Source organism: Martes martes, assembly GCF_963455335.1.
Source record: "Martes martes genome assembly, chromosome: 3".
NCBI lineage: Eukaryota > Metazoa > Chordata > Mammalia > Carnivora > Mustelidae > Martes > Martes martes.
Genome location: NC_137890.1, coordinates 28,112,757 through 28,139,659, shown reverse-complemented (window position 1 = coordinate 28,139,659; position 26,903 = coordinate 28,112,757). Strand labels below are relative to the sequence as shown.

Below are 26,903 nucleotides of genomic sequence, written 5' to 3'. Positions count from 1 at the left end.
TATAAGGGAATTTTATAATAATTTCTAAAAATCAGGCTAAAGTTTACTAGTCAAATTATAAAGCCAAAAATCAGCATGGAGATTTAACTGGCCTTTGAAAGATTTTCTTTCTTTATAATACCTGTTTGGTGTAAAGAGAAGAAACGTGAGCCTCTGCCAATTTGGCACCTTTCACGACTACTAAAAAGAAAAGAAAACAAACTTACCTAATGAATCAGAATAGCACATAGTCAACATACAAGAGACTACATAAAAATATATCACAGATCTAAGTAAAGAAGTTTTTGAGTAAGTCACTATTTTGACAAAAGAAATCGATTTTGAAATTTTAAATATTAAGACATGTACCAAATGTAAGCCAAAACATTCCTATGAAATAGTATTACCATCAAGAACATATATACAACTTTAACCCTAAGTGTGGGAGGAAAAAAATAAAAGAGAAACAGCATCCATTAGTTATCCCACTGACAGAGGATTATGGTGTTGGAATTACAGTTTGTGACTGTGAGGACCCCAGTATGGGAAGAAAGTGATTTTTTTTAATGTGACACTGGATATAATCACTATAATCTCAGGAGGGGAAGAAACACTTGCAACTGAAATGATAAATTTTGAAAGGTAAATATGTAATCTCCCACCCCCTCATTCTACAAAGAATGCATTTATTTCCTGAAACTGCTGTATCAACTTTCAACGATCATGTTCATTTGCCAGAGAAATCCACTTAAAAATCACAATACTGTTGCAAATGTCAAAGATTTTTATACAAGTATAGGAAATGCACACTTAAAATATCAGACTGGAACACTTACCAAACAGTGTTTTCCTAAAGTAGTATCTATAGTACATTTCTTTATTCATACATCTTCAAATGGTCAAGTTTTCTTTCATACATCCAAAATGTAATGTGATGTTTTCTTATTCACCAAATGTTAGCTCTACTTGAAGTCTGGTTCCAAACTAATCAGCCTGCTTTTAAATTTTAAGACATCTGTTGAAAATTTATAGGATCAAACCAAACTGAAGTGGTATAAATTTTTAACATTGGATTGTACATTATTGTAAAGGTACCAGTAACCATCATTAATAAATTAGTGATTATAGCTCCTTTTGTGATAATTGGGGGGAAGGGTAGATCACCATCTGGAATGGTCTATTTATTTTAAATTTTTTCTTTTCTTTTTTTTTTTTTCTTTTTTTCTTTTTTAAAATCAAGGAACATTGTCTTGGCCTTTGTGGGGTTTTTTTGTCATTGTTTTTTTTTTTTTTTCTTTTCTTTTCTTTTCAAGAGACCATTCCACTTTATTTTTAACATCTGAATGCATAAGGACTCATATGCAAAGCAGTCATACACCGTTATCATTAAAACCCATATGGTAAAATACATACACAAGTCCAACAAAAGGCTAATACATAGTAAAGCCTAAGCATACTACTATGTAATATTATGAATACATAACTTGGAGACTTTAGTTAGAGTACTATGTTATCTATTCATTTTTGAAAACATTCATTAAGATTTTAAATGCAAATTCATTCCTTATTTGGAGTAAAACAAAATCCTCTAAGTTATAACAAGTATTGGTCATAAGGTTTTAGACCTATTCATTAAATTACAAAGAACCCAAAGAATTCCGTAATGTTCAGTAGAAGTATGTAATAAAAACATTGCATATGTTTCTAGTGTGATGTCTTTAGCAATTGTTTACTGAAATAAAATGCAAACATCAATCTTTCAAAATACAGGATCAGAAGGTAGTTTTCTTCTCTTCTATTTGTGAAATCCATCTTCATCACATTTTACCAAAAAAATTGTTTTTACAAATATGTAAAAGTACATTAGATAATACTAATGAAACACAGGTAGAGTTCTAGCATATGCAGATCAATGATCAGTCAAATCATCTTCTCCAAGAACGAGATTCATTGTCCTCTTCTTCTTCATCATCATCTTGAAGTAATGAGTCATCCACCAAAGACTCTTCCTGAAACTTTAGGTTAAAATGCATTTAGGAATTTACCCAAAAAAAAAAAAGAAAAGAAAAAAGGTGACACTTTTAAATACTGATTTCTCTCAAAAGAGGCGAATACAAAAGGTATTTCTATAGCTACAATATTCAAGAACAAAGAAAAGCAACCTTTATCCACTCACTGGTTTTTCTACAATATCTATTCTATGGTTTATATCGAACAGGCACTAAAAAAAAATCCAAGTAAGCCTTTTACATGCCATTTCTCCTGCCTCACTTGATCAAATTATGCCATCTTCTACACCTACAAAACAGTGCTCAATACCTTTAGTTTTTAAAAAAAGAAAACATCAATAAGTCTTCTCTGACTTACCCTCTCTAACCCTGGACACTAAATCAACCAATAACTTGTAGAAACATCTATCAAGATTTATAGATTTATATTTTTTTCTGCTATATGAAACAAACATTTCTTTTATAGCATCCCTTGCTTTTCCCCATTCCCTTCATAAAAGCTTCTCAGACTACTTTTCAAACTTTTCAAAATACCTAATACCAGGAGCTCTCCTGCTTTTCTCCCCATTCAATTCAAACTCATGGAAGGACAAAGGTATAATCTAAAATATAAAATGACAAATCATGTATATGAGTTTCAAAATACACATTTTATTCTTGCATTTGACTATGGATATGTATAACAGCCTTGAATGCTCTTCAAACAAAATGAAGTGCCATTAAGAAAATCTAACAAAGGTAAAACATGGAATCATTGTTTCCCCACCTTACCTTTATTAACCTCAACTTTTTCCTACAGCTTATTTCATGATCAAACAAAATAGTTATGTTTATGTTTATGATTTCAAAGGGCTCTCCCACTTCATTGTTCTTTATGTTCACACTTCTCAGCCATCATACTAATTGTTGTACCCAAGAAAAATGGACTGTTCAACATCTATTCCCCTTCCACACCTAAAATGCCTCTCTCAACTCTATTCCCAGTCCCAGCTCTTGGTTATGGAAAGCTTTTTTTATCACTTAGGGTTCAGCTCCACTGTCACCACCTTCTTCAAGACTCTTTTGGTCAGAAATAACCACTCCTTCCCCTGGGTTCCCACAGCATATTGTTCAGATCTCTTATTGAGCGTATCACTCTGCCTTTCATTATAATTAGTTTCTTATGTGTCTGTCACCACCCCCCTTTCCAGATTAAAGCTCCTTGATGATAGGGACCGTGTCTTATTCATTTTTGTGCCTATCACAGTATCTACCATATAGAAGGCATTCACTCTAATGAACTATAACGGTATGAATTAAAATAAAGGAAACCTGAAATGTTAATAAAGCAAATAAGTAGGAGATATACTCTAAAACTTAAAATATTACAAGATTTCCTGTGGATAAAAATCTAAAGAATAATTATTGTTTTCTAAGAGTAAATGAAAACTGAGTATATATATGATTTTCTTTCTTTCTTTTTTTGGATTAGTAATCCATAGTTCTCATTAATCCAGAAAATTTAAAGTTGGTCTGCATTTATCTGACATCCCCTGCCTGGAATATGGCTCAGGAATAAAAGTTTTATGTTAAAATCACAGCCATAAAATCATATTTCATATAAAAAATGTGAACACTTAAAGGGCCAACACAAATTAAAAAAAAAAAAAACATACTTCCTCTTCATCAGGTTCAACTTCTTCTGTTTCAACAGCTGAAATATTAGTTATTGGTTTATTCCATGCCAGTTTTAGATCCTGCCCTTTGAAACGAGCTCCATGAACTGCAGCCTAAAATAATTAAGAACATTAGAATGCAGAATATTAATAATTTCTAAACAATGAAATGCTATAGTATCTAATATTTAAATTAGTAAAACAAAAGTGAAGATACCTATCCATTTACTTTGTGGTTATTTCTTCATTTACTATTTATTATTATAATTTATAATTTACTTTTTATGGTTATTTACTTCTAAAATCAGCTTTGTGTTTGGAAATAACTTTAAAAAGAAAATGAGAACACTTTCTCATGCTTGAGCAGAGCTATTTTACAAATGGCCAGTATCTGACTATAACTATGTCTACATGTTTAAAATACAATGATAATGGCTATTAAAGGCAACAATCTCAAGACATTTCAAGATCCTGGCTGTGGGTTCTGAACTCAAGTCCAAATTAGGATCAGCAGGCTAAATGTACTTTATTGTATTTTAATTCTTATTAATTTATGAATGACATATATAGTAACTACAAACTAGAAACCTTTAACAGATATAAGAATACTTCTGCATGCATAAAGTATCACATTATTTTAAAATTACATCAATAAGGTATCACATTATCTTTAAATATATGATGTTCGACATGTATCACTCTTATGAAACCTAAGTATCTTCATGAAGGAAAAAAACCCTGAATGTTTCTACTGAAACTAAAGTATTTCCTACAAAGCTTTCAGAACTATGTAAGATAAAAGTCAAACTTAGTATTTGCTAAATTAAGTGATTAGGAAATTGTGCATTCAAATTAAAATAACATGAATGAATATAAATGAATGTTAGCAACATACCAGAATAACTCATAGTCATGAAAGATTTATAGCACAACCTCATAGTATAATGTGAAATCCAGAAAAAATTACATGTTCAACAACACCTAACCACGAGTTGTGTGATATTTAAATCTCCAGGTATAAATTTTAAATCTGCACATATAAATCTATTATAAATTTAAGAGATTTCATACCTATTACAAAATGCAGCTCAGGAGTTTTTAGTCCATGGCCTCACCATGTCATATGGTGTCATATAACTAAAAAAATTTTTAAGTACTTATATATGATATGTAAGTTTAGAAACAACTTGTAATTTTTTAAAAGCTAAAACTATTACATAAAAATATATTACTATAAGAAATTCCAATAGTGTCATGCAAAATGTCTACTCATAAGGCTCATCTTTTTATCCAGTTAAAAAAGGCCAAAAATTTTACCAACACTTTCTATAAGTTCTTAAGTTCTATAAGTTCTTAAGTTCCTAATACTGTAAATCTCTGTATTTAGCACATACATCTTCAAATTTATAAGGTGAGTCTACAACCCTCTAAAGTTTTTAACATTTTATAGGATGATTTCAAAGCTAGATATATTTAACATTTTATCAACATTCACCATTAGAAATTTTTAACTATTCAGCTATATAAATTTGAGATAACTGAGTTCTTCCTTTTTAAATATAAGTTTATTTTAAGTAATTTGCAACATAAAATCTTTAATGTTTAAAAAATTCTATAATCTACCCATTTTATTTTTTTTTAATTCCAAAATTTCTGGTTACATAATGTAAAATATCATAATCCATGACTGTCCTATCCTGAAGAGATAACCACTATTCTATGAAGAGTCTGGAAAAAAGTCCTGCAACCCACTAAAAAAAGTCCTATGCACTTATGAAGAGTGTTCGTGTATATACATATATAGGATATGTACACGGGTACACACTTTACTGGTCTCACACTTCTTTCTTGTATTATTAATTCAATTATTCCACAGACCCTTTCCATAGCCATACCAATAGATTTTTCACTTTTCTTGAATGGCTACTTACATACACACACACCTACACCATATTTAAACTAATTTCTTGAATGGAACTTTGTCCTATTTGGCAAAATATTCTTTTCTCAACTGGATCTTGATTTTACAATTACAATGGATGTTTTTACTAAAGGGAAAGGGGCTGCTGCTGTTCTTTTTGTCATAAATTTAAATAAGTAAGTTTAAATTTTCATGTACTGTAATTTATGGCTTCCAGATTGTGCCAGTCCTTTAAAAAGCCCCCTCCACACTAAAATTACTTTAAGGAATCCCCTAGCTTTTTACTAGTCATATGTACAGAATAAAGAAAAAACTCTTACGCACCTTTACTTTGATACCAAAAATAAAGGCATAATGTATAGTTTTTTCCTAATAGCTAAATGTCATAACATTATTTTCAGATTACTCGGTAAATTTAAATTTCCTGATTTAAATAAAGTATCTCCTTGTAATCCTCTACAATTCTTTCATACATTCAGGTCTTTTTCTGGACTATTTTATTGTCTGTCTATCCATACCATTACTATATTAATTATTTCACAATGATTTTGGTATCACTCTTCATCTTTTTCAGAATATTCTTAGTTATTCTGACATTATTTTGTCCTTATGCTCTCTGGAATATTTTGGCCAAGTCCAGTATCACACTGTCTTACTACTGCTTAATAGTATAATACCAACTAGATCAATGCTTTTCAATACTGTGGCAGTCACTTCAAGAGTTCTGCAACCATTTTATTAAAATGTACATTTAAAAATGAACTTTGTAACTACTTATAAAATGTTAACAAAAACATCATGTTTAAATGTATTCTACAGGATGCTTATTTGAGCAAGGTGGTAGTGATTATAAAGGTGGAAGTGGGGTTAACTATAAAAATATACAAGAAAAAAAGTGGGGAAAATAACTCCAGAAGAAGATAAGATTAAGTTTGCTCATCTTAATGAAAATAGTTGGTAATTTCAATGAAAAACCACCAAAGTACCAAAATAAGGCCAAAAAAGAAAAAAAAATATAGGGACTCCTGGGTGTCTCAGTTGGTTGAGTATCTGCCTTCGGCTCAGGTCATGATCCCAGGGTCCTGAGACCAAGTCCCGCATCCACTGGGCTCCTTGCTCAGCGTGAAGCCTACTTCTCCTACTGCCTGCTGCTCCCCCTGCTTATGCTCACTCTCCCTCTCCCCTTCTGACAAATAAATTAAATCTTAAAAAAAAAAAAAAAAAAAGAAATAAAGAAACAAATCTTTTCTACAAAGAAGAAAAAGGTTTTAAAAAGATACATGGGTCTAATATCAGTAGAAGCTGATATATTCACAGATAAACTCTATTAGACATTTAAGAAAATGTATCTCCAATGCTACTTAAAATTAACTCAGCACAAAGAAAGATGGAAAACTTTTCAGTGACTTTTTATAAAGCCAAGTAGTATTGATACCTGATGTAAATAACACCCCTCCAGTCTATAAACAAATGTTACTTCCGAAGACTGAATTAAAACTACAAATAAATACAAGAAAAAAACCTTATCATCTGCGACAACATGATGAATCTGGAGGGTTATTATGCTAAGTGAAGTAAGTCAGAGAAATGATTTCACTTATATGCAGGATATAAAAAACAAAACAAACACTCTTAAATACAGAGAACAGATTGGTGGTTGCCAGAGGGGAGATGGATAGGGGAATGGGCAAAATTACCTACAGAGGATTAAGAGGTACAACCTTTGGTTAAAAAATAAGTAAGTCACATGGATCAAGAGTATAATATAGGAAATACAATCAGTAATATTGTAATAATGTTATATGGTGACAGATGGTGACTACACTTATCATGGTGAGAGATGAGTAAGAGAATTGCCAAATCACTATGCTGTACACCTGAAACTAATATAACATGCCTATCAACTATACTTCAATAAAGTCTAAGAAGTAAAACTTTTTTTAAAAAAAGGAAGACTTCAGACTTCAATGATTTATCAAAGAAAAATACAGTACCATGGGGATATGTACCAGAAGCAAATGGTTAGTCAATCTCAGGAAACAATATAAAGAGATGAGGGGGAAAAACCCTCATATTTCTACAAATACACAAAAATTATGATAAAATCTCTTTCTGATCAAAACCCAGTCACTACAGCTTCCAAAAAAACAGGAATCATTTGTATTCTATCTTAATCTAAAAAGCTAGCATCATATATAATACTAAAATTATTAGAAATGTTTTCATTCATTTCATGAGCAAGACAATGAATGGAATGTCATGAGTGGAGACACAATTACTATTACTCTTTTTTAATATTTTTCTAAAGGTAACAATGAGTAACAGAAAGTAAGAAGTTATAAACATTAAAGATGGATATGGTTACCGGTAAAACCAAGGACAACAAAACTAAAAAACTATCAAAAGATAATTTGGTAAGATGGCAACTACATATTTAATAAGAACAGACAAATGATTTATCTACATAAAGAAGACCTCATTTAAAATAACTACAAGTTAAATGACTGGGGGAAAACTAATATATTTATTTATGTAAAAATTATATGTATGTTATATATATTTCACATTACATACTATATGTTACTATATTATATACTTATATGTTATATATTATGTAATCTGCAGCATATGTATATTACCTATATCGATTTTACATATATAAATAAAATCTATATAAAGAAAACCTCTAAATGCTGTTAGAGAATAAAGGATTGAAATATAAGGATGTTATAGAGGAATCTTCGTATCACAAAGATGTTAAATCTCCCATAAATTATTCCTTTTAGAACCTGGTAAGCTTATATAAAAAATAAACATATAAAACCTATGAGGGAAAACTCAACACACACAAAACAGATAATCATTCAAAAAATGGGCAGAAGATATGAACAGACACTTCTCCAATGAAGACATACAAATGGCTATCAGACACATGAAAAAATGTTCATCATCACTAGCCATCAGGGAGATTCAAATTAAAACCACATTGAGATACCACCTTACACCAGTTAGAATGGCCAAAATTAGCAAGACAGGAAACAACGTGTGTTGGAGAGGATGTGGAGAAAGGGAAACCCTCTTCCACTGTTGGTGGGAATGCAAGTTGGTGCAGCCACTTTGGAGAACAGTGTGGAGATTCCTCAAGAAATTAAAAATAGAGCCTCCCTATGACCCTGCAATTGCACTACTGGGTATTTACCCCAAAGATACAGATGTAGTGAAAAGAAGGGCCATCTGTACCCCAGTGTTTACAGCAGCACTGGCCACGGTTGCCAAACTGTGGAAAGAACCAAGATGCCCTTCAATGGACGAATGGATAAGGAAGATGTGGTCCATATACATTATGGAGTATTACGCCTCCATCAGAAAGGACGAATACCCAACTTTTGTAGCAACATGGACGGGACTGGAAGAGATTATGCTGAGTGAAATAAGTCAAACAGAGAGAGTCAATTCTCATATGGTTTCACTTGTTTGTGGAGCATAACAACTAACATGGAGGACATGGGGAGATGGAGAGGAGAAGTGAGTTGAGGGAAACTGGAGGGGGAGGTGAACCATGAGAGACTATGGACTCTGAAAAACAACCTGAGGGTTTTGAAGGGGCGGGAGGTGGGAGGTTGGGGGAGCCAGGTGGTGGGCATTAAGGAGTGCACGTATTGCGTGGAGCCACTGGGTGTGGTGCAAAAATAATGAATACTGTTATGCTGAAAAGAAATTAAAAAAAAAAAATCTATGAGGAAGATGCTTAAAATGAGTTAATAGGTGAGCACAATAAGAGGGAATCCAAACAACAACCCTGACAAACTATTAAAATATAAAGTTTAGCTTAATTAGAGCAGTGCAGAAGAGGCACATGAAAAGAAAACTCATCAATGGAAGAGAATGAATCCTGAACATGATCCAATAAACATGGAAAATTTTTACACACTAAGGGTAGTTCACCTAAGTTTGGAAAACTAGCTTTTACTCAGTAAAATCAAGTAGGCTCCCTATTTCACACCTTATGCCAAATAAAAGTCATATGAATTTTCATTGAAATGTCTAGAACTTATGAGCTAATTTTCTAGGAAAAAAATTGAAAAAAAATCAGAAAGAAAAAAATCATAATAGAACTCAGCAAGAGAGTAAACAAATGACATTAACAGTTGACAGAAACAGAAATAAAGAGCATTTAAACAAATATGAAAACGTTCAATTTTAATCATAAAAGTGTATTAAAACTGAAACGAGTTACTATTTTACCAAAATAAAACTGATACCATTCTGTGGCTTATATACCCATGTATTTTATATGAGCAAACCACTACACAGAGTATATACTATGGCAAGTGTGTGGGGAAAAGGCACTCTCATACATCTTTGGTGGGCAAGGAATTGTGGTACAACCTATATGAGGGGGAATGAAGGAAGCAATCTTAGAACTATCCATCAAAAATTTAAGTGCACATATCATTTCATCCAGTTATATTGTATCAAGAATATATCTTATATTCATATTCACATATGTACACAGAGAAATATGCTCCAAGAATATTCACTGCTGAACTGTAAAAGAACAAAATTTAAAGGCCATCAGCATGACTGATTAAATTTGGTACATCTATAAGGGGAAAATTTCTCACTTTTCAGTCATATATATTAATGTCTGAAGTACCTTATTTTGTACTTTCACTATGAAAATACTATGCCATCTATTGATTACAGAAAATACAGAGACATTCATTCACTCATCTAGGACAACGGTTCAGAAAATAAAAACAAAGAAATATTTGGAAATAAACATTAAAAAAGGTAGATAATTTTCTTTTCCTGGGAAGGCCTATCATTTACCTTGAGTTTATAACCTCTTACATTTTTGGTGTCAAAATTTTCTTTATTTTATAAAATGATGATGATGGTACGTGAAATTTGTTTTATATTTTGTAAGCATTCATCCTTAACAAAATTAAAAACTGGCGCCTCTATGTCAAACACACTAATTTTTAAATTCCCAAACTTCAATGGTCCCCCAAATCTAGAAGTTTGGAAAACCACTGCCTTAGCCTATATTCTGTTTGGAGAAGATAAGCTTCAACTTAATTTTCTATTCTTTCCTACAACAGAAAGTTACAAAATTTTAAGAATTGTTTTGGCTTATTTGGCTTTGGATCAACAACTTCTATAACTTAATTCAAATGTTTATCATAGCAATGGTAGTTCTTCCTTTCAGGCTATTAAATAATTCCAACTAAAATGGTATTTACTTTGAAAAGATAATTCTTATTGGATCTAACTTATTTTGTCACTTCTTCACAACCTTCATAAAATTCAGTGTTTGTCATACATCAATCCCTAGTCTTTTGAATTGATGGTTATTCATTTAGAAAACACATGCATTGTATAAATATACATGTATTTATATGTATATATAAATATGTACATATAAAAATATATTTTTATATATAAATATGTACACACATATATAGTATGTACATATAAATATAAATATCTGAGCTGGAAAAAGCAATATCCAAGAAAGAGGCTGTATGTCAACAAATTTTCCAAGAGCCAAACTTTCAAAAATTATTTCAAAGATAAAAAGTTTTTTTCCCTTAGCCATATAAACAAGAAGTTTTAACAAACTTATAATCATTTATACAATGACAACTACCACTGTTTTATGACTACTGCCTAGAATATAGAACATAAAGAGACTTACTCAAGCTACCTAACAAAAAGAAGCTTATTTTTTAACTCATACTCAATAATACCTTTGAGGGAAAACTTGATCAAAGATCTATTTTTTAATATAACATGTACACATACAAGTTTATAAAAGTTTTAAACTCTCATCAGTAACATTTTTTACTCTGAAAAAAGATCTTTAAGTGAAACATTACCCAAAAGTAGATTTAAAAAAAACAAAACTCTAGGATCAGGAACTCCTATTCCATAAAACTATCCACCTCCTACACCACTAATCTTGACACTAGTTATTACAAGACCCCAGCTGAGCACTTCACTGAGACTTTTCAGACCCACAGTCTTTTACTGGTTACAATGCTCCAAGCCCAACTCCTACCAGGATAGGTCCCCAGTAAGGTACCATTGTGTTGTCAGGGAATATTCACTACAAAGAAGACAAATCAATTTAGAAAGTTTTTAAAAATTTTAATTTAGACCACAATCCACTTAAAAACTTCTGAAAAGCATACTACTCTTTCATTCACATCAGGTTAACTGTTTGGAACTCTTACTGCATTTTTCCAAGAACAAGATGGTACATCTATTTCTCTACAATCCGGAAGAAAGAACACATAGGGCTAAAAACATTCCTATCAATCTCCTATACTTTATACCCATTTTCCTTTTTTTTTAAATCTTTTAAACCCCGATGGAAGACAAGGTTGCATATACTCATCCTTTATAAAGACAATTCAAGATGCATGGTTTAAGACAACCATAATAAAAGGACCCTAAAAGCTACAGCAATGTATCATGCCTGGGCAGAAAGTTATAGAGGCTTAGTTGGGGATATGCTGAGCTAGGGATACGTTAAAGTTCAGCCTACTGGGACTATGAAGCAGCAGATAAGGGATGCTTTAGAAGATCTGACATCACGATTTATCTTAGCTTCTACCTTATCTCTCACCACTCTTTCTGCCAAAGCAGACTTTGTTCTGGGCCAGCTGAGAAAAAGGATAATGGAAAGTCAGGTGGCCCTATCCCCTGTGAAAGAGAAAGGAAGGAGAACTGCTAGTGTCTCAGGACAATACAACTTACTATTCAACTTGGTGACTATTCTAATTATATCATGTTATAAACAGAATTGCCTAACTGCTTTAGGACATTCTTTGTGGCCATGAATTACTTCTTATAATCTATCTACTGTCAAACTGTAGTTATTTAGTAAGTAAAAAAAAATTTCTTTATATTAAGACTTAAAAGCAATATTTATAAAACATTTAAATCTGAATTTTCAATAAATCAGATTTCTAATACTTACTGCTTCAGCTTCTGCTCTTGTCTTGAATGTAATTACTGCATGAAGTGAAGAGTCATCAATCTGACAATCTTCAATTTCACCATATTGCTTTAAATTAAAAAGAAGTATTTCCTCCAAATAAATATTTTGAAACATCCAAAATCCTAATGGCTTTTAAAATTACCAATAAATGTAACCCAGAATATATAACAATTCATGGTGATTAACAGAAAAAAATGATGAATAATTCATTTTAGTACTTGATATTATAAGATAAAGAATGGTCCTATTTACAATTCTATACTTTTTAGAATTAGGGAAACTTATATTTGAATCAACTATTCCTTAAAAAAATGAAATAACAGTCACAACTGGGCTTCCTTACTGACCTTCATTATTCTAATCCTAGAATATGCTAAATTCTTTCTAAAAAAGAATATTTAATCCTCAGGATATTCTATGAGTTTTTTGTGTCATTCCCAATTTAAAGAAGGTGCCAAAAAGAAGATTCAGAGAATTTAAATAATTTTCCCAAAGTTAATTTAAGTTAAATGGCAGGAGAGTCTAGGTCTTTTGATTTAACATTCGAACTGACCTTGCTTTCACTCCTATTACATACTCCTCTACACAACACACTCTTTAAAAAAAAACTAAATAAATTATGCTTGCTTTTGTTTTGTTGGATTTTATTTTTTCTGTATGTAGAAGGATTTTTTTCTTTATCATATTTCCTTTAAACAGCAACCTTTATCATATAAAATTCTAGTCCTTTATCATTACTAATACCTGCCTTCTTTCCTACCCCAAAACAAAATAACTATAATCTCATTAAATACACACACACACACACACACACACACATACACACTCCCCATATGGAAAATTTCTGTAAAGATAACACTATTCTAGCATCAATCAGCCCCTTTCAGCTCTGTCAGTTACTAGCTGTCTAAACTTGAGCAAGTTACTTAATCTCTTCATGGTTCATCTTCTTCATCTCTAAAGTAGGTACGTACCTCAGAGTTGTTGAGATAACGCATAATATAATGAATTACATAAGACACTCAGAATAATACCTGCCACAAAATAAATGCTCTATAACTTTTAGCTATAATTTTTATTACTAATACTACTACTGGTTTTGGTGGATAAATTAATGAAAGCATGCTGTTAATCACAATCTGTAACAGTTAATGGTCCTATAAAAATGCAGTTTTCTTTTCTTCTGTTACTTGTCACATGTTCAAATCCCAGGTTGAGACAGAACTAAATTTTAAACATGCACCATTCTTAAAGACTGATTATTTTTAAATGTGCATTACCACTACTAACTTTGAAAGGAGTTCAAATCTCTAAATACACACAAAAATCTCCATTTAGAGGCTCTGAATATTTATAAAACCAAAACCCATCCTAGTTGTCACTAAAATACATTCATAACAAACTCACTGGTTTATCTGGATTATTTTAGCATATTCTTTGCTAGTTTCTTGATTAGCTATATAACTGCATGCAAAACACTTAATTATCTGAATCTCCTTTCCTTTGTGAAAGGGGTGGGAGAAGCTGGGGTGAGTAACAGGCAAAAATTATCTCTAAGATCCTTTCCAGTTCTCTGATCCCTTTCTTCCTTTGAAACCATCAAGCATTAAGACTTTCCAGACTCCTCATCCTTAAATATTAATCATTTTAGTTACTTCTTTAATATTTTCCTTTCTTTCAATAATTATTTCTTTCAATAATTCCCTATGTCCTGACAAAATACAGTTTCACCTTTGTAACTTCTATTATATTTTCCTTTCTTTCAGTAATTTCAGTAATTATTTCTTTCAATAATTCCCTATGTCCTGACAAAATATAGTTTCACCTTTGTAACTTCCATTAATAGCCTAGAATATGACTGTCAAACATCTAAATCGGAATTTCCAAAAGATTCAATCTTTTGTGTACCTATCTATAAGCTTACTGATCCTTCAAGATCTAAGCTCCAGTTTTCCTAGCTTATGAAATTCTCCTATCCTGTTCTTTTTCCATCATATGCCTATGTGAAAGATACTTTTCTGAGTTACTCAAGTACTTAGTTTTTAATAAATTTAGCTTGATGATGTGATAAATTATGTTTGCAGCTTACTTTAACTGCCTTGTGTTTAAACAATATATATAAAATCTTTGAAGATGAAGAACTGGTTACTTCTTTTTTATCTCCAGAGCAGTTACTATAGTCCTGAAGGCAAGGCCAATGCTTAGTAACTAACCTTTGGGATACCACTAAGAATCACAATATTTAAGTTGAAAAGGTCTTTAGGCAAATATAATTTCTATTCTACACACAAGCCCAATGGATCCCAGGAAGTCCAAGTTAAATAATGGGTTAGCCAGGACTAGAATCTCATTCTCCTTTCTCATAGGTCTACATTAGACTCACTCTTTAATTATATCCTGCCAGTGAATACAGGCAACTTCAAGGTCATACATCAAAATTTTGTCTTGTTTCATTTCTAAGATCAGCTAGATCAAGAATATGGTATTAAGACATAAAATTCCATCTTAATTTTAAAATATCTGGGTGGTCTTTGCGATGTGTTAAATTTTCTGTTCAATGTATGTATCAAATGAAACTAAACTATAGGACATCCCCCTCTGAAACAGCAAAATTCAAATCATTCATTTCACAATATCTGAAGGCCTACTGTTAAGAAGAGCAACATGTCTTCCAGACAGTAATTAAACAAACAAAAAAAAAATCCCTCAGTTTATTTTTTAAATAATTAGCAAAAGACTATTATGGATTAATCAAACCCTTTGGTCAGATTAAAGGGTTTAAATTACTCGTATTTTCATAATTTCCCCTTCAATATCCATTATCCCCAACAATGATTATCAGTACGTGTTCTGTTGGACAGTAAGAAAGTACCGCAAAATGAGGAAGAAGATCTTCTCTATCACTCTCTGTAAACGCAGAAATCTCCAATGCCCTGGGACGATGATCCACCACCGCATGACCAGGCACACCTCGACCTCGACCTCGACCCCTGCCTCGGCCATGAGCTGCACCTCGACCTCTTGAGTGAATTCCTCTACCCCGACCAGATGAAAGAATCCCTCGTTTTGCAGCCTTGAAGAGATAAGACACACAAGTTAAACATCACAATTTCTAACACATGCCGCATTACATATATTCTGTGAGAATAGTCAATCTTTTATACAATTTGACATCATATTCAAATTCTGGTCTATGAAAGGATCTCATAATTTAAGGTAGGGTTTTAGTTTTTAGTTTTAGTTTTAGTTTTTTAAATTTTATTTATTTATTTGACAGAGAGGCAGAGATCACAAGCAGGCAGAGAGGCAGGTGGCAGGGGAGGGGGGAGCAGGCTCCCCGCTGAGCAGAGAGCCCAACATGGGACTCGATCCCAGGACCCTGAGATCATGACCTGAGCCAAAGCCAGAGGCTTAGCCCACTGAGCCACCCAGGCGCCCCTGAGGGTTTTAGTTTTTAAAGTGAAAGCATTTTAGGTAGCCGATGCAATTAGAAAACGAAATAACATTAATTTAAACAATGTTTTGAAATTATTAAATGTGCCTTTTTCTACTAAGTTTCTACTTTCCAAGATATCAGACTGTATCATAAAAAGACCAGCAATTCTTGATTTCCAAATAATACACAATGTTAAAATGTTACTTCAGCAGTTTAATACATACATAATATACAATAAATTTATTTTTCCACTTAAAACTTCTAAGTAGTGTATTTGCCTGTTGACTTCAGTAGGTATAATTATCTCAAATTCATCATTTTAGTCACTTACACTAACATCACTTACAACCAATGTAGCACAATAACTTATATTCCACCACATTTTTCTATGAATCATTCCTTCACTGCACAAATATTTAATAAGTCCTTCCTATATGCAAGTCCTTTCCTTCCTGAAACTCAAATCCTAGAGGGAGGGGTAAGAGACCTTTAGCAACCAAGTTACTTAATAGTACTAATGAGAAGTAAAGCAAAGAGTAAGGAAATGCTTTAAAGACTTGAACAGAACATTAAAGACTGGCAATGAGTAAGATACTAGAATGAAAGCTCCATGAGGATATTTACTTGTTTTATTTTCTACTTGATCCCTAGCACTTAAAATAGCAGCTGAGAGAGTAGATAGTTAATACGTGTTCAGTGAATCAAAGAAGACACAAAGAACAAAAAACATAAGGGTGTGGAGTGGGGGCTACAGCATGAACAAAGGAAAATCAAATTTGAAAGAAACATGGTACGTCCAAGAATACAGGCAATGCAGTGCAACTGGACTACATGGGATGAAAAAATGAAGCTAGAGAGATAGGCAGAACCAGATCATGAAAAATTTTAAGGACCACAATTAAGGATTTTTAATTTTATCCCAAGAGCCAAGAAAATCAGTTAAAACATTTAAAACGCAAAGCAGAGTGATACCATCAAATCGGTATTTATCATGTTATTCTGGCTACTTTTAAGAACAGAGTAGAAAAAAGTAAGAACAAGCTGGGAAACCAGTCAGTAGGCTACTAGAATAGCTCCAACAACAAGATGGAAGCTTTGTCTACAGTGGTGGCATCACAGAGAAGTAAACATATTTTAAGATATATTTGGAGGTAATATGTATAAAACTTGGTAATTAATTGATATGGACAATGAAGAAAAGGGAGGAATCAATGAAGATTCCCGGATTTCTGGTTTGGGTAACTGTGTAGATAGAATTCAGGGGCAAGACAAATTCAATTTTTGAGCAGGTTGAGTCTGAGGATGTGAAGTAATCAAGTAGAAATGTTAAGTAGGCAGCACTGACAAATCTCTTTAAGTATAAATATTTGTCTCTTCATCTCAAGACAGTTCATCTTAACATTTGCTAAAATAATTATCTAAAACCCAAATAATAAACTTCACAGGTCAAGGATTAATGTTCATAATGGAGCAGCATATACAGACTTATGCAAATGTTCCCTGAAAAAGAGGATTCATGAACAAATCTGAGCAATACTGAATACTGAATACGTATATTTAGGGATTCACGAACCAAAAACCTCTAAAGAAACCCTATGGCAACAAGCATGTTTAATATAAACTTTTCCAAATTTATCTGGCCTCAAAAGCTTTTTGCACTAATATGTTAACAAAAAAATGGAATTGGTATGGTCAGTGACACACTCTGGGAAATAATACATTACTGCATATTCCAACGGTAACTACAAACTGAAGTCTAGCCATCATAAAAGGAAACCAGAAAATGCCATTCAGCATTTAGTTTTATTATGATAGAAAAACAAAGCATGGACTAATAAAGATTACTGGTAGAACCATTATTTATTTACTAAAATTTCTGAGCCAAAATTTTAAAAATAACCTGTTTTTTAATGTATCACCAACAAACAATGAATTCTGGAACACTGAAATTAAAAAAAATAAATAAAAATTAAAAATAAAATAAAGTGCCACCAACATAGGCAAGTAATTTCCATAATAAAGAAAACATAATTTCTGTATTAACTGAAAGAAATCTATCTTTTTCAAAACCTGTTACCTTGGCCAGAACACAAAGGCAACCTTATCAAGCTTCCAGAGAATGCAAAATGTATGCAGGCTGAGAGACCATTCTATGATTTTCTATGACAGGCAAGATGGGGCCTTAAGACAGTGGTTTGGCTACTAAATGTTAAGTCTTTAATACCTGGATGCCAGTACTAAATTCAGATTATGTCCTATTAGAAAAAAAATCATCAAGGCGCTAACAAATTTGGGCAAAAAAAGCATAATTCTCAGATGAAGGCAAAATAATCTAAAATATAAAAAATTTTAATTGTAGCATCAATCATAAATGTACCCAAGTACCAACTGCATTAATGACATTAACGTCTCTGTACTTCAAAATGTAATTCTGATTTTTAAACACGTTTTTGCTAAATGTTACAAATGCTCATTATAATGATCAATTTCACTAAATTTTTTCTTATACAATCATATAGCTAAATTAGAACTTTATTTTCTTTTATAAACATCCACAGCACCATCTATAGGCAAAACTTAAGTAAGCATGCTTTTAATACAGTTCTCCACTAAAGTCTAATCCTTACAGCAACTCTATATGTCTGTATATACACAGAATATCTTTGTAATAACTGAAAAGGCTTTAAAAGATCTTGGTCCCAGGGAGAAGGAGAGACTAAAATTAGGAAAAGAACCGAACTCACTAGAAGTGGAAGGACTCAGGTGTATAGGTAGAACTGCTGCCACCCCTCATTAAATGAAAGATTTTCTCTACCAGTTCTGAAAAATTTGCTAATTTCTTCTCTCTTTCCTGTATCAAATCCCAGTATGTATGTCACAGAGTACCAACAATTATTGACTAGAATGAGGGGGATATATTTTCAAATTGGCCACCATGACTAAATCTGCTCCTCTTTGGCATACTATGTAGTTGTGGTGAAACATACTTCCAGCTGTAATTCTGTATACTTTCTCCTAAGTTCAGTCACTTCTTCTCCAGCTTGCATCTTCTTATATAAATCCAGTTCTGTGTCAAGCAATTCTTTCTGCATCTAGAAAACGGTAATTAATAATTTAAGTGACAAAAATATCCTGCATTTACAAAAAAAACTTTTTTTTTTTTTTTTTTACAAAGAACTTTTATACATTCCCATTTAATCCATACATTCCTTCTGTATCTCCAGTCCTACCACCCTAGTCCAAGCCATCAATCACTTCTGGTCTACACTACTACAATAGCTTCCTAACTTGTTCCTACTTCCATTCATTTCCCTATAGTTCATTTTCCAATTTTAGTATATGTGCTGCCGAAGCGAGCACTATAGTTCATTTTCCATACAGAAGCCAGAGTGAGATTTCTATGGGCTGATATGAAGTAATTTTCAGGAAATAACTGTGAAAAGAAAAAAACAAAAACAAAAAACAAGATGTTAATGAGCAATATATAGTATGCTTTTACGTAGGAAAGCATACACACACATATACCAAGAGGGAGAGAAGAATGGGGATAGAGCGGCAGAGATCAAAGGGAAAAGGTATTCTATATATACTTTTTTAATATAATTTAACTTTCAAATCATGTTTATGTTTTATTCAAAAAATAAAGTCAGCAAGAATGAAATGGAGGGAGGTCCAAAATTGACTACAAATAGACATATATTTAACTTCATTAAATTGATGGCATAATCACACAAAAGTGGAAAAAAGTAATCATAGGCCACAGTTCTGACCCTATACTCTTAGCTGAATATACTGTGAGCTTGTGGAAAATGCAAACAAATTTTGAATCTTTTACTTAATGGTCGGAAGTGCTACTGTTATAGCAATTCAGGAACTATGTGGAATGTATTAAATGACTGTGAAAATGAGTACTGTACTGATGTTAGCTGTCATTATGGCAACAGGAGATAAAATATGGACTAAGAAGAGGAAAAGAAGCATCCTGTGGTACTGGAGAGAATCAGAAATATCAATATGAATTCATGATTTTACACATATACGTACATACACACAACACCGAGTATAAATATTGTATAACTGGAGATTTTTAAAAATCACTTACTATCACATGATATTATCTTCCTCACTTATTCACATCCAACAGATGGATGTACTTGAATTTCCCCCCTTTTAATCAATTCAATATAAGGCTGCTGGAATTTTTTTTTTTTTAAGATTTTATTTATTCATTTCAGAGAGAGAGAGACAACGAACAAGCAGAGGGGTAGAGGGAGAAAGAGAAGCAGACTCCCCACTGAGGAGGGAGCCGGACGTGGAACTTGATTCCAGGACCCAGAGATCATGACCTGAGCCAAAGGCAGATGCTTAACCAACTGCGACACCCAGGTGCCTCCGAAATGTTACCTCTGTTTATTAACCTTTTGTACTATGAACTCCTTATAAAATAAAATAAAGCTCAAATTCTTCCCTCAAGTACCTGTATCACTTTGTCAAGTTATCTTTTAAAGATTATCCATAACTATTCTAATTACTGACTTTCCAACTGTAATCTAAAGAATTTTAAAAATTAATAGGACAGGATTTAAAAGATTAATAGAGTTTGCTTATCTATACATATTTACTATTCATTAACGAAGGAGGGAAAAAATGTTAGCATATAAGAGTCAGATTTTAAGCAAAGGATATTACCTAAAAGGGAAATAATCTTAAAGCAGTGTAACATTTAAATGTTTTTTAATGGGGCACCTGGGTGGCTCAGTGGGTTAAAGCCTCTGCCTTCAGCTCAGGTCATGATCCCAGGGTCCTGGGATCGAGCCCCGCATCAGGCTCTCTGCTCGGCGGGGAGCCTGCTTCCCCCTCTCTCTCTCTGCCTGCCTCTCTGCCTACTTGTGATCTCTGTCTGTCGAATAAATAAATAAAATCTTTAAAAAAAAAAAAGTTTTTTAGTCAGTAGTATAATGAAGAACACCACAAAGTAAAATACCTGAGTCTTGGTTTTTATACTTTTTGGAAGACAGCGTCCAGGAGAAACAGCTTTCACTTCATCTTTCAATTTGGTAATATTTTTTGTCAAAACCTCTAAAGTTTTCATTATTTCTGCTTTATCTTCAGACTTCATTGATTTGTTTTTCTCCAGTTTTGAAATTAACATCTGCCAAATTTAAAAAAAAAATTAAGATACTTATTCCTCATACTATTAACAAAGCAAACACAGCAAAATAAATATAAAAATAAATAACTACTAATTTTAGTTTATATATTTATGGCAATGCTTACAACTTCTAAGCAGAATTGGTGGTGCTATCTCAACTCAAGTGTTAAATCTTGGCACACTTTGTAAAGAATTACACGTTATCACTGGTCTCTCAGAATATAAGTTCAAAGCACAAACGTAAGAAATTCAATCTGACCATCGAAAAGTTGTCAATTTAAAGTAATATCAATAATTTTACTTTCCAATCCTTGTGGATATTACTGGCCCTAAGTATTCCCACTCCAAATGTAGTCTGCAACCCAGAAAGAACCAGAGGAAGTTTTATGGCTCCCTTCACATAATGAAATCTTAAAAAATTACTTACTTTCTTTGTCACAGGGAACAATAACTGGCTAGCCTAAGACTGATATCCCCAACATGGACAGGAATCAAAAGATAAACAAGGCAATATGGGGTAGAAGATACCACATAGGGCGCCTGGGTGGCTCAGAGGGTTAAAGCCTCTGCCTTCAGCTCAGGTCATGATCCCGGGGTCCTGGGATCGAGCCCCGCATCGGGCTCTCTGCTCAGCGGGGAGCCTGCTTCCCCCACTCTCTGCCTGCCTCTCTGCCTACTTGTGATCTCTGTCAAATAAATAAATACATCTTTAAAAAAAAAAAAAAGATACCACATATTACAGGTTGTCTGAGTCAAGGTGGTTTCAGTTTGTGGTGTAAAGTACTATAATTTCTCTTTACCAAGTATATCCAAATTTAAATTAGAAATTATAAGTGAAAATGTAAGAAGTTTCTGCATTTTCAATATTTTGAAATGTCATAACTTTTATTACTAGACATAATCAAAAACTGACACTTAATTAAATGTCACAGAGCAACCCTGTACAAAATATTGCAAACCATGCAATTTTACATTTTTCTAGCAGCCACATTAAAAAGATTTTTAGGGGCGCCTGGGGGGCTCAGTGGATTAAAGCCTCTGCCTTTGGCTCAGGTCATCCCAGAGTCCTGGGATTGAGCCCCACATCGGACTCTCTGCTCAGCAGAGAGCCTGCTTCCTCCTCTCTCTCCCTGCCTGCCTTTCTGACTAGTTGAAATCTATCAAATGAATAAATAAAATCTTAAAAAAAAAAAAAAAGATTTTTAAAAACCCAAACCAGTAAAGTTAATACTGTGTTTAACTCAATATATCCAAAATGTTATATTTCAAAAAAATTACTGAGATGTTTTACTTTTTTCCTTCATATTACATCTTTGAAATCTAGTATGCATTTTATATCCACAGAGCACATAACAATTTAGATAAGACTTTTCTCAAGCACTCAAAAGTTGGATGAAGCTATTAGCTACCATACTGGACGACACAAAACTAGAGGATTCCAAGCCAATTAAAGAAAGGTACATATTTCAACAGAAAAAAAAAAACCTGAGAAAAAGGTTCCAATTCACTATCAGTTGACAAACTACTGTGCAGCAACATATCTTGATAAACACTCATTTTCACTTCAAGTTGACCACCCGAGTTCCTTGAAATCACTCCAAACTCCAATTCACCATTTAATGCTCTTCATCCTCAATACATTAATCAACTGATATATACCTTATCACAGACAAATATTTCAGTTTTACCCTTTTCAATTACGTAAAATATATTTCTTAGGATTAGCTATATAGTGTCAAATTAAATTTACTTAAAAGACCATAAATATATTTTGCCAAATCTAGTATTTTACCTTCTGTGTTTCAATGTGCTTTTCTAAAATCTCTTGTTTCCTTTTCCTTACATCTTGCTGAAGTTTCAGTGCCTCCTAGTGAAAGAGACCAAAAATATCATTAGAATATTTACTGTATATTTTTCTGATAAACAGATATTCCAGAGGAAAGAAATGGTTGTAGATGCAGCAGTTTGGCAACAATTAAATGTAAAGTTTATAAGTTAAATACATATGTAAGTTTCAAGAGAATCCTTCCCCCCAAAATTAATACCTATTATTACACTATGAAAAACAGAAGTTCAGTGGCAGCCAACATACACTTTTCTTTTAGTTCTGTTTTGTGATAAGTCTTGAAAAAACACACACATGCAGAAAAGCTTTCCTACATGCACATTTTGGACACTATTATCTGTATTTACCTGTTTTTTTTTCTGTGCTTCATTATTATCAACTGCAGAGGTGGAAACAAGTAAGGTTTTCTGCGCAGCCTTCAAAGCAGCTGGATTATATACTGTTTTAGTTAGGCCGGTAGATGTAGACAACACCTACCAATACAAATTCAATTTATTAAAAATGTATTAAGCATTCATGATACCTGTCTTTTCTACAAAACCCAATTTTAAAACACTTTTGTCAAAAAACAGTACACTGAAATAAATGTATTATTTATATAATTGTAACATTATTAACTAAACCACACAGTGATTTGAAAGGGTATGACTGAGGCATAAACTATAAAATAAAAAAAACTAAACAGCATATACCTATAGAAAAAAAAACATACAAAAACTAGAAATCAAGAAAAAAACACTGCAATTACTGTATCACTGAAAAAAAAAATTAGTTGCTAAAAACATTTACTTAATATCCCTAGTGACTAGAGCAAACACTGTACACAACAGCATGACTCAGGAGGAAACTGGATACTGTCCCTCAATTTAAAATGATCATTCATGATTTATAGTTCTGAAATTAACCTCGTTAAGAACTTAAGAAACTGCTTTCTTTCTCCATTCCTTTTGATGCATCGATCCCTCTGTTTTAAGTGACCCTATTCCCTTAAACCTAGCTCAAGTTCAGCACCAAATGGTCAAGACCTCTACAAACCCCTAATTATTTATTTCTTCTACCCAGATCCTTCCATGAAATTTTATTCCTACGGCTATTCAAACACCTAACTAAAATGACCTAATGATATATTAATTTATGGGTCTGTCTATTCAGTAAAGCCACCAAAACCATGTCTTTCTCTTCTTTGTGCTTCTTCTAGTACCTAAACCTTGTTACCAACTAATTATGCGACTCTGGGTAACTTCAAGCACCTTCTTTGGGCCTCAGTTTGTTCATCTATAAAATGAGAATGTTTAAGTTGATGGCATCTAATGTCCTTACAAACTCAAAAATTCATTCCATGAGGGTACGGCTTTTTTTGCTTCATTCACCGCTCTATCTTCAGTGCCTAGAACAGTGCCAGGGCATGTAGTAAACACTCAACGAATAGTTTTGCACTAAATTAAACTGAAATGATGATAGACTGAAGTGTACAATCTACACAAGGGTCATTCATGAAAATAAAAGTGTATAGGCTACCTTTTTCATTCTCCAAAAGCAGGAAGCTGTAGGTTCCAGGGTGTGGTCAGTTACCAGTTTTTAAGAAAGGAGTCTAGAGATCCCTTAAGAGTAATGTATGGATGTTATAAAAACTAAACATGGAACCATATGTGTGAACAATGTAACTTTCCAGAGGAAAAAAAACACAGTTTCCAAAGTGTTAAGGGAGTTCCCTTCTTAAAATAGGTTAAAAGAACTACACAAACAGAAGATTATCGGTGAGAAAAAGCCTGACCTTTTAACTACTAAAATATAAACATGTGGGTCTATCAGAGAAGTACCAGACACTATTTTCTAATGTGCTTTCATGAAGTTAGATTAGTAAACATCACAAAAATTAGACAACTCATCACTAGTCTAAGTATTCAAGAATGTTTTAGCCTCCAAGTAACATAAAAACCTAGAATACTATTAATTATACTGGTTCTATACAATAAAACTGATGTTTAAAAATAAAGGTTCTTTATAATACTTGAAGTGTATCAAATCTGACTGATAACTTTCTTCAATAACGAAAAATAATACTCAGATATCACTAAAAATAATGAAACGGTTGCATTTGTTAATATATGGAGTAAATACGGATTTACTTTGCAGTCTAATTTCAGTCACCATTCTCTGTAATATCAGAAAAAAATTTCTTCTATGTTACCCTACCATACCACATGACACTAAACTGCATGATCATACAAGGATGACAGAATAACCTTATAGAGAAACACAAGATAATGTGCTAAAGACAGTCTGAGTGTCTCATAAACTGTTTCCTTCATGAGCGCTCCATAAAGAGTTGAAAAGTTGTGACCAAAAAGGTTTCTATACTCAAATAAGTTGGAAATAATATAAACCTATTTTTTAGTTTCAAGATGCAGTTTACCATAAAAGCTGTGAGAAGGACTGAAGTAAAGAAATCCATGTAATTTGTTTAATTTGGCATTTCTCCAATTTCAGTGAGAAGGGAACACTCCTTTTCAAAGTATACTTGTTAACATCTGATATCAGACTAAGGCATACTGATTCGAAGTGAATAAAACTGTATGACAAAAATGAGAAGACTCCTTTACTCCTAAAAGCACCCCACTCCCTTGTTTTATCCAGGAACTGCCTTCTATTCTCTCTACACAGAACATTAGCTGGCATATTTCACTGAGTTCAAGACATCACTATGAAACACATTATCACAATGTATCCCTACTAAAGACAAAAAAGTTGCCAATTATAAGGGCAAACACAAATAAGATGGTAGCCTAATTCAGAGGTGTTGAAAGGTGAAAATAAAATGTCTTATAAACAATGAACTATATGATCACAAAAACTGCTCACTATTTGAATCTATTTGGTTCTAGAGTTTAGACCGTAAGAGTATGAATAGCAAGGGATATCTGTATTTTCAAAAGACAAAGATGGAGTTGTGATAAAAGAGAAGAAAATCTGTTAAGAATGAAACAAGTGGAAGGACATGACAAATCCAAAAGAAAAGAAGGTGCTACAACTCCTAAGAACAAAGTCAAAGCACAGGTGGTGGCTTTTCAAACAATCACACCTTCTCTATTTTCCAAATGGGTTTCTGCCTGCGCTGTATTTTTTTATATATTGACCTTTTACTGCATTCACCTATTAATTCCAAAGGTTGGTGAATTCCTTTGGATTTTTCACATATATGATGTCATCTGCGAGTAAATATAGTTTTGTTTCTTCTTTTGCCATCTTTTCACCATTTATTTCATTTTCTTGCCTTACTATACTGGTTAGGCCCTACACTTAAAAAAGTGATGATTTCAAGAAGAGATCTTTTTCCTGATCTCAAGAAGAAAATCATTCAATATTCCACTATTCAGTATTTTAGCTCTAGAGGTTTTATGAAGATAAACTTTATCAAATTAAGGAAGTTTCTATTCTTATTTTGTGTGCTGTTTATTGTGACTAAGTAATAAATTTCATCATATGCTTTTTCTACTGAAAAATCATAGGAGGTTCTTCCCACTCTTCTCCCCCTTATTCTGTTAATGTGGTGAATTAAGTGGATTTTCAAATGTTAACTCAATCTTGCATTTCTGGAATAAATTCTACCTTGCCAGCATGTATTTTCTTTCTTCTTATCACTGAGAACTTGCTAATATTTAGCTTAGGATTTTTAGGTATACATTCATGAGCTATTGCTTATAATTTTCCTTTATTGTAATATGCTTGTTAGGTTTGGTGTCAAAGGTTTGTTGAATTCAAAAAGTGAGCTGAAAAGTATCATATATGCTTTGTTATTAAAATGTACACCACTACTACCTCTTTCCAAGACAAAAGTCAATTTCTTAACAAGACAAGTTATAATCCATTAACAACTCTTTATCTTATTTCCTATG

The 26,903-nt window shown here is 32.6% G+C and overlaps 1 protein-coding gene across 14 annotated transcripts in view; it reads right to left on the bottom strand.

Moving 5' to 3' along the window:
• Positions 1-753: 753 nt before the first annotated feature.
• RBM26 (RNA binding motif protein 26) overlaps positions 754-26,903 on the bottom strand; it is an 81,636-nt gene continuing 55,486 nt past the window's right edge. For 9 of the 14 annotated variants that reach the window (XM_080797898.1, XM_080797905.1, XM_080797906.1 and 6 more), the window contains 8 exons: positions 23,355-23,480; positions 22,954-23,028; positions 20,994-21,161; positions 18,997-19,101; positions 15,446-15,646; positions 12,553-12,639; positions 3,644-3,757; positions 844-1,994 (listed from right to left, as the gene is read on the bottom strand). In XM_080797898.1, coding sequence (XP_080654024.1) covers positions 1,905-1,994; positions 3,644-3,757; positions 12,553-12,639; positions 15,446-15,646; positions 18,997-19,101; positions 20,994-21,161; positions 22,954-23,028; positions 23,355-23,480 — 966 coding nt within the window. In that variant the 3' untranslated portion in view covers positions 844-1,904. Of the gene's footprint in view, positions 1,995-2,522; positions 2,591-3,643; positions 3,758-12,552; positions 12,640-15,445; positions 15,647-18,996; positions 19,102-20,993; positions 21,162-22,953; positions 23,029-23,354; positions 23,481-26,903 lie in introns of all 14 variants that reach the window. The other 5 variants (XM_080797895.1, XM_080797901.1, XM_080797902.1 and 2 more) reach the window with 1 other exon arrangement.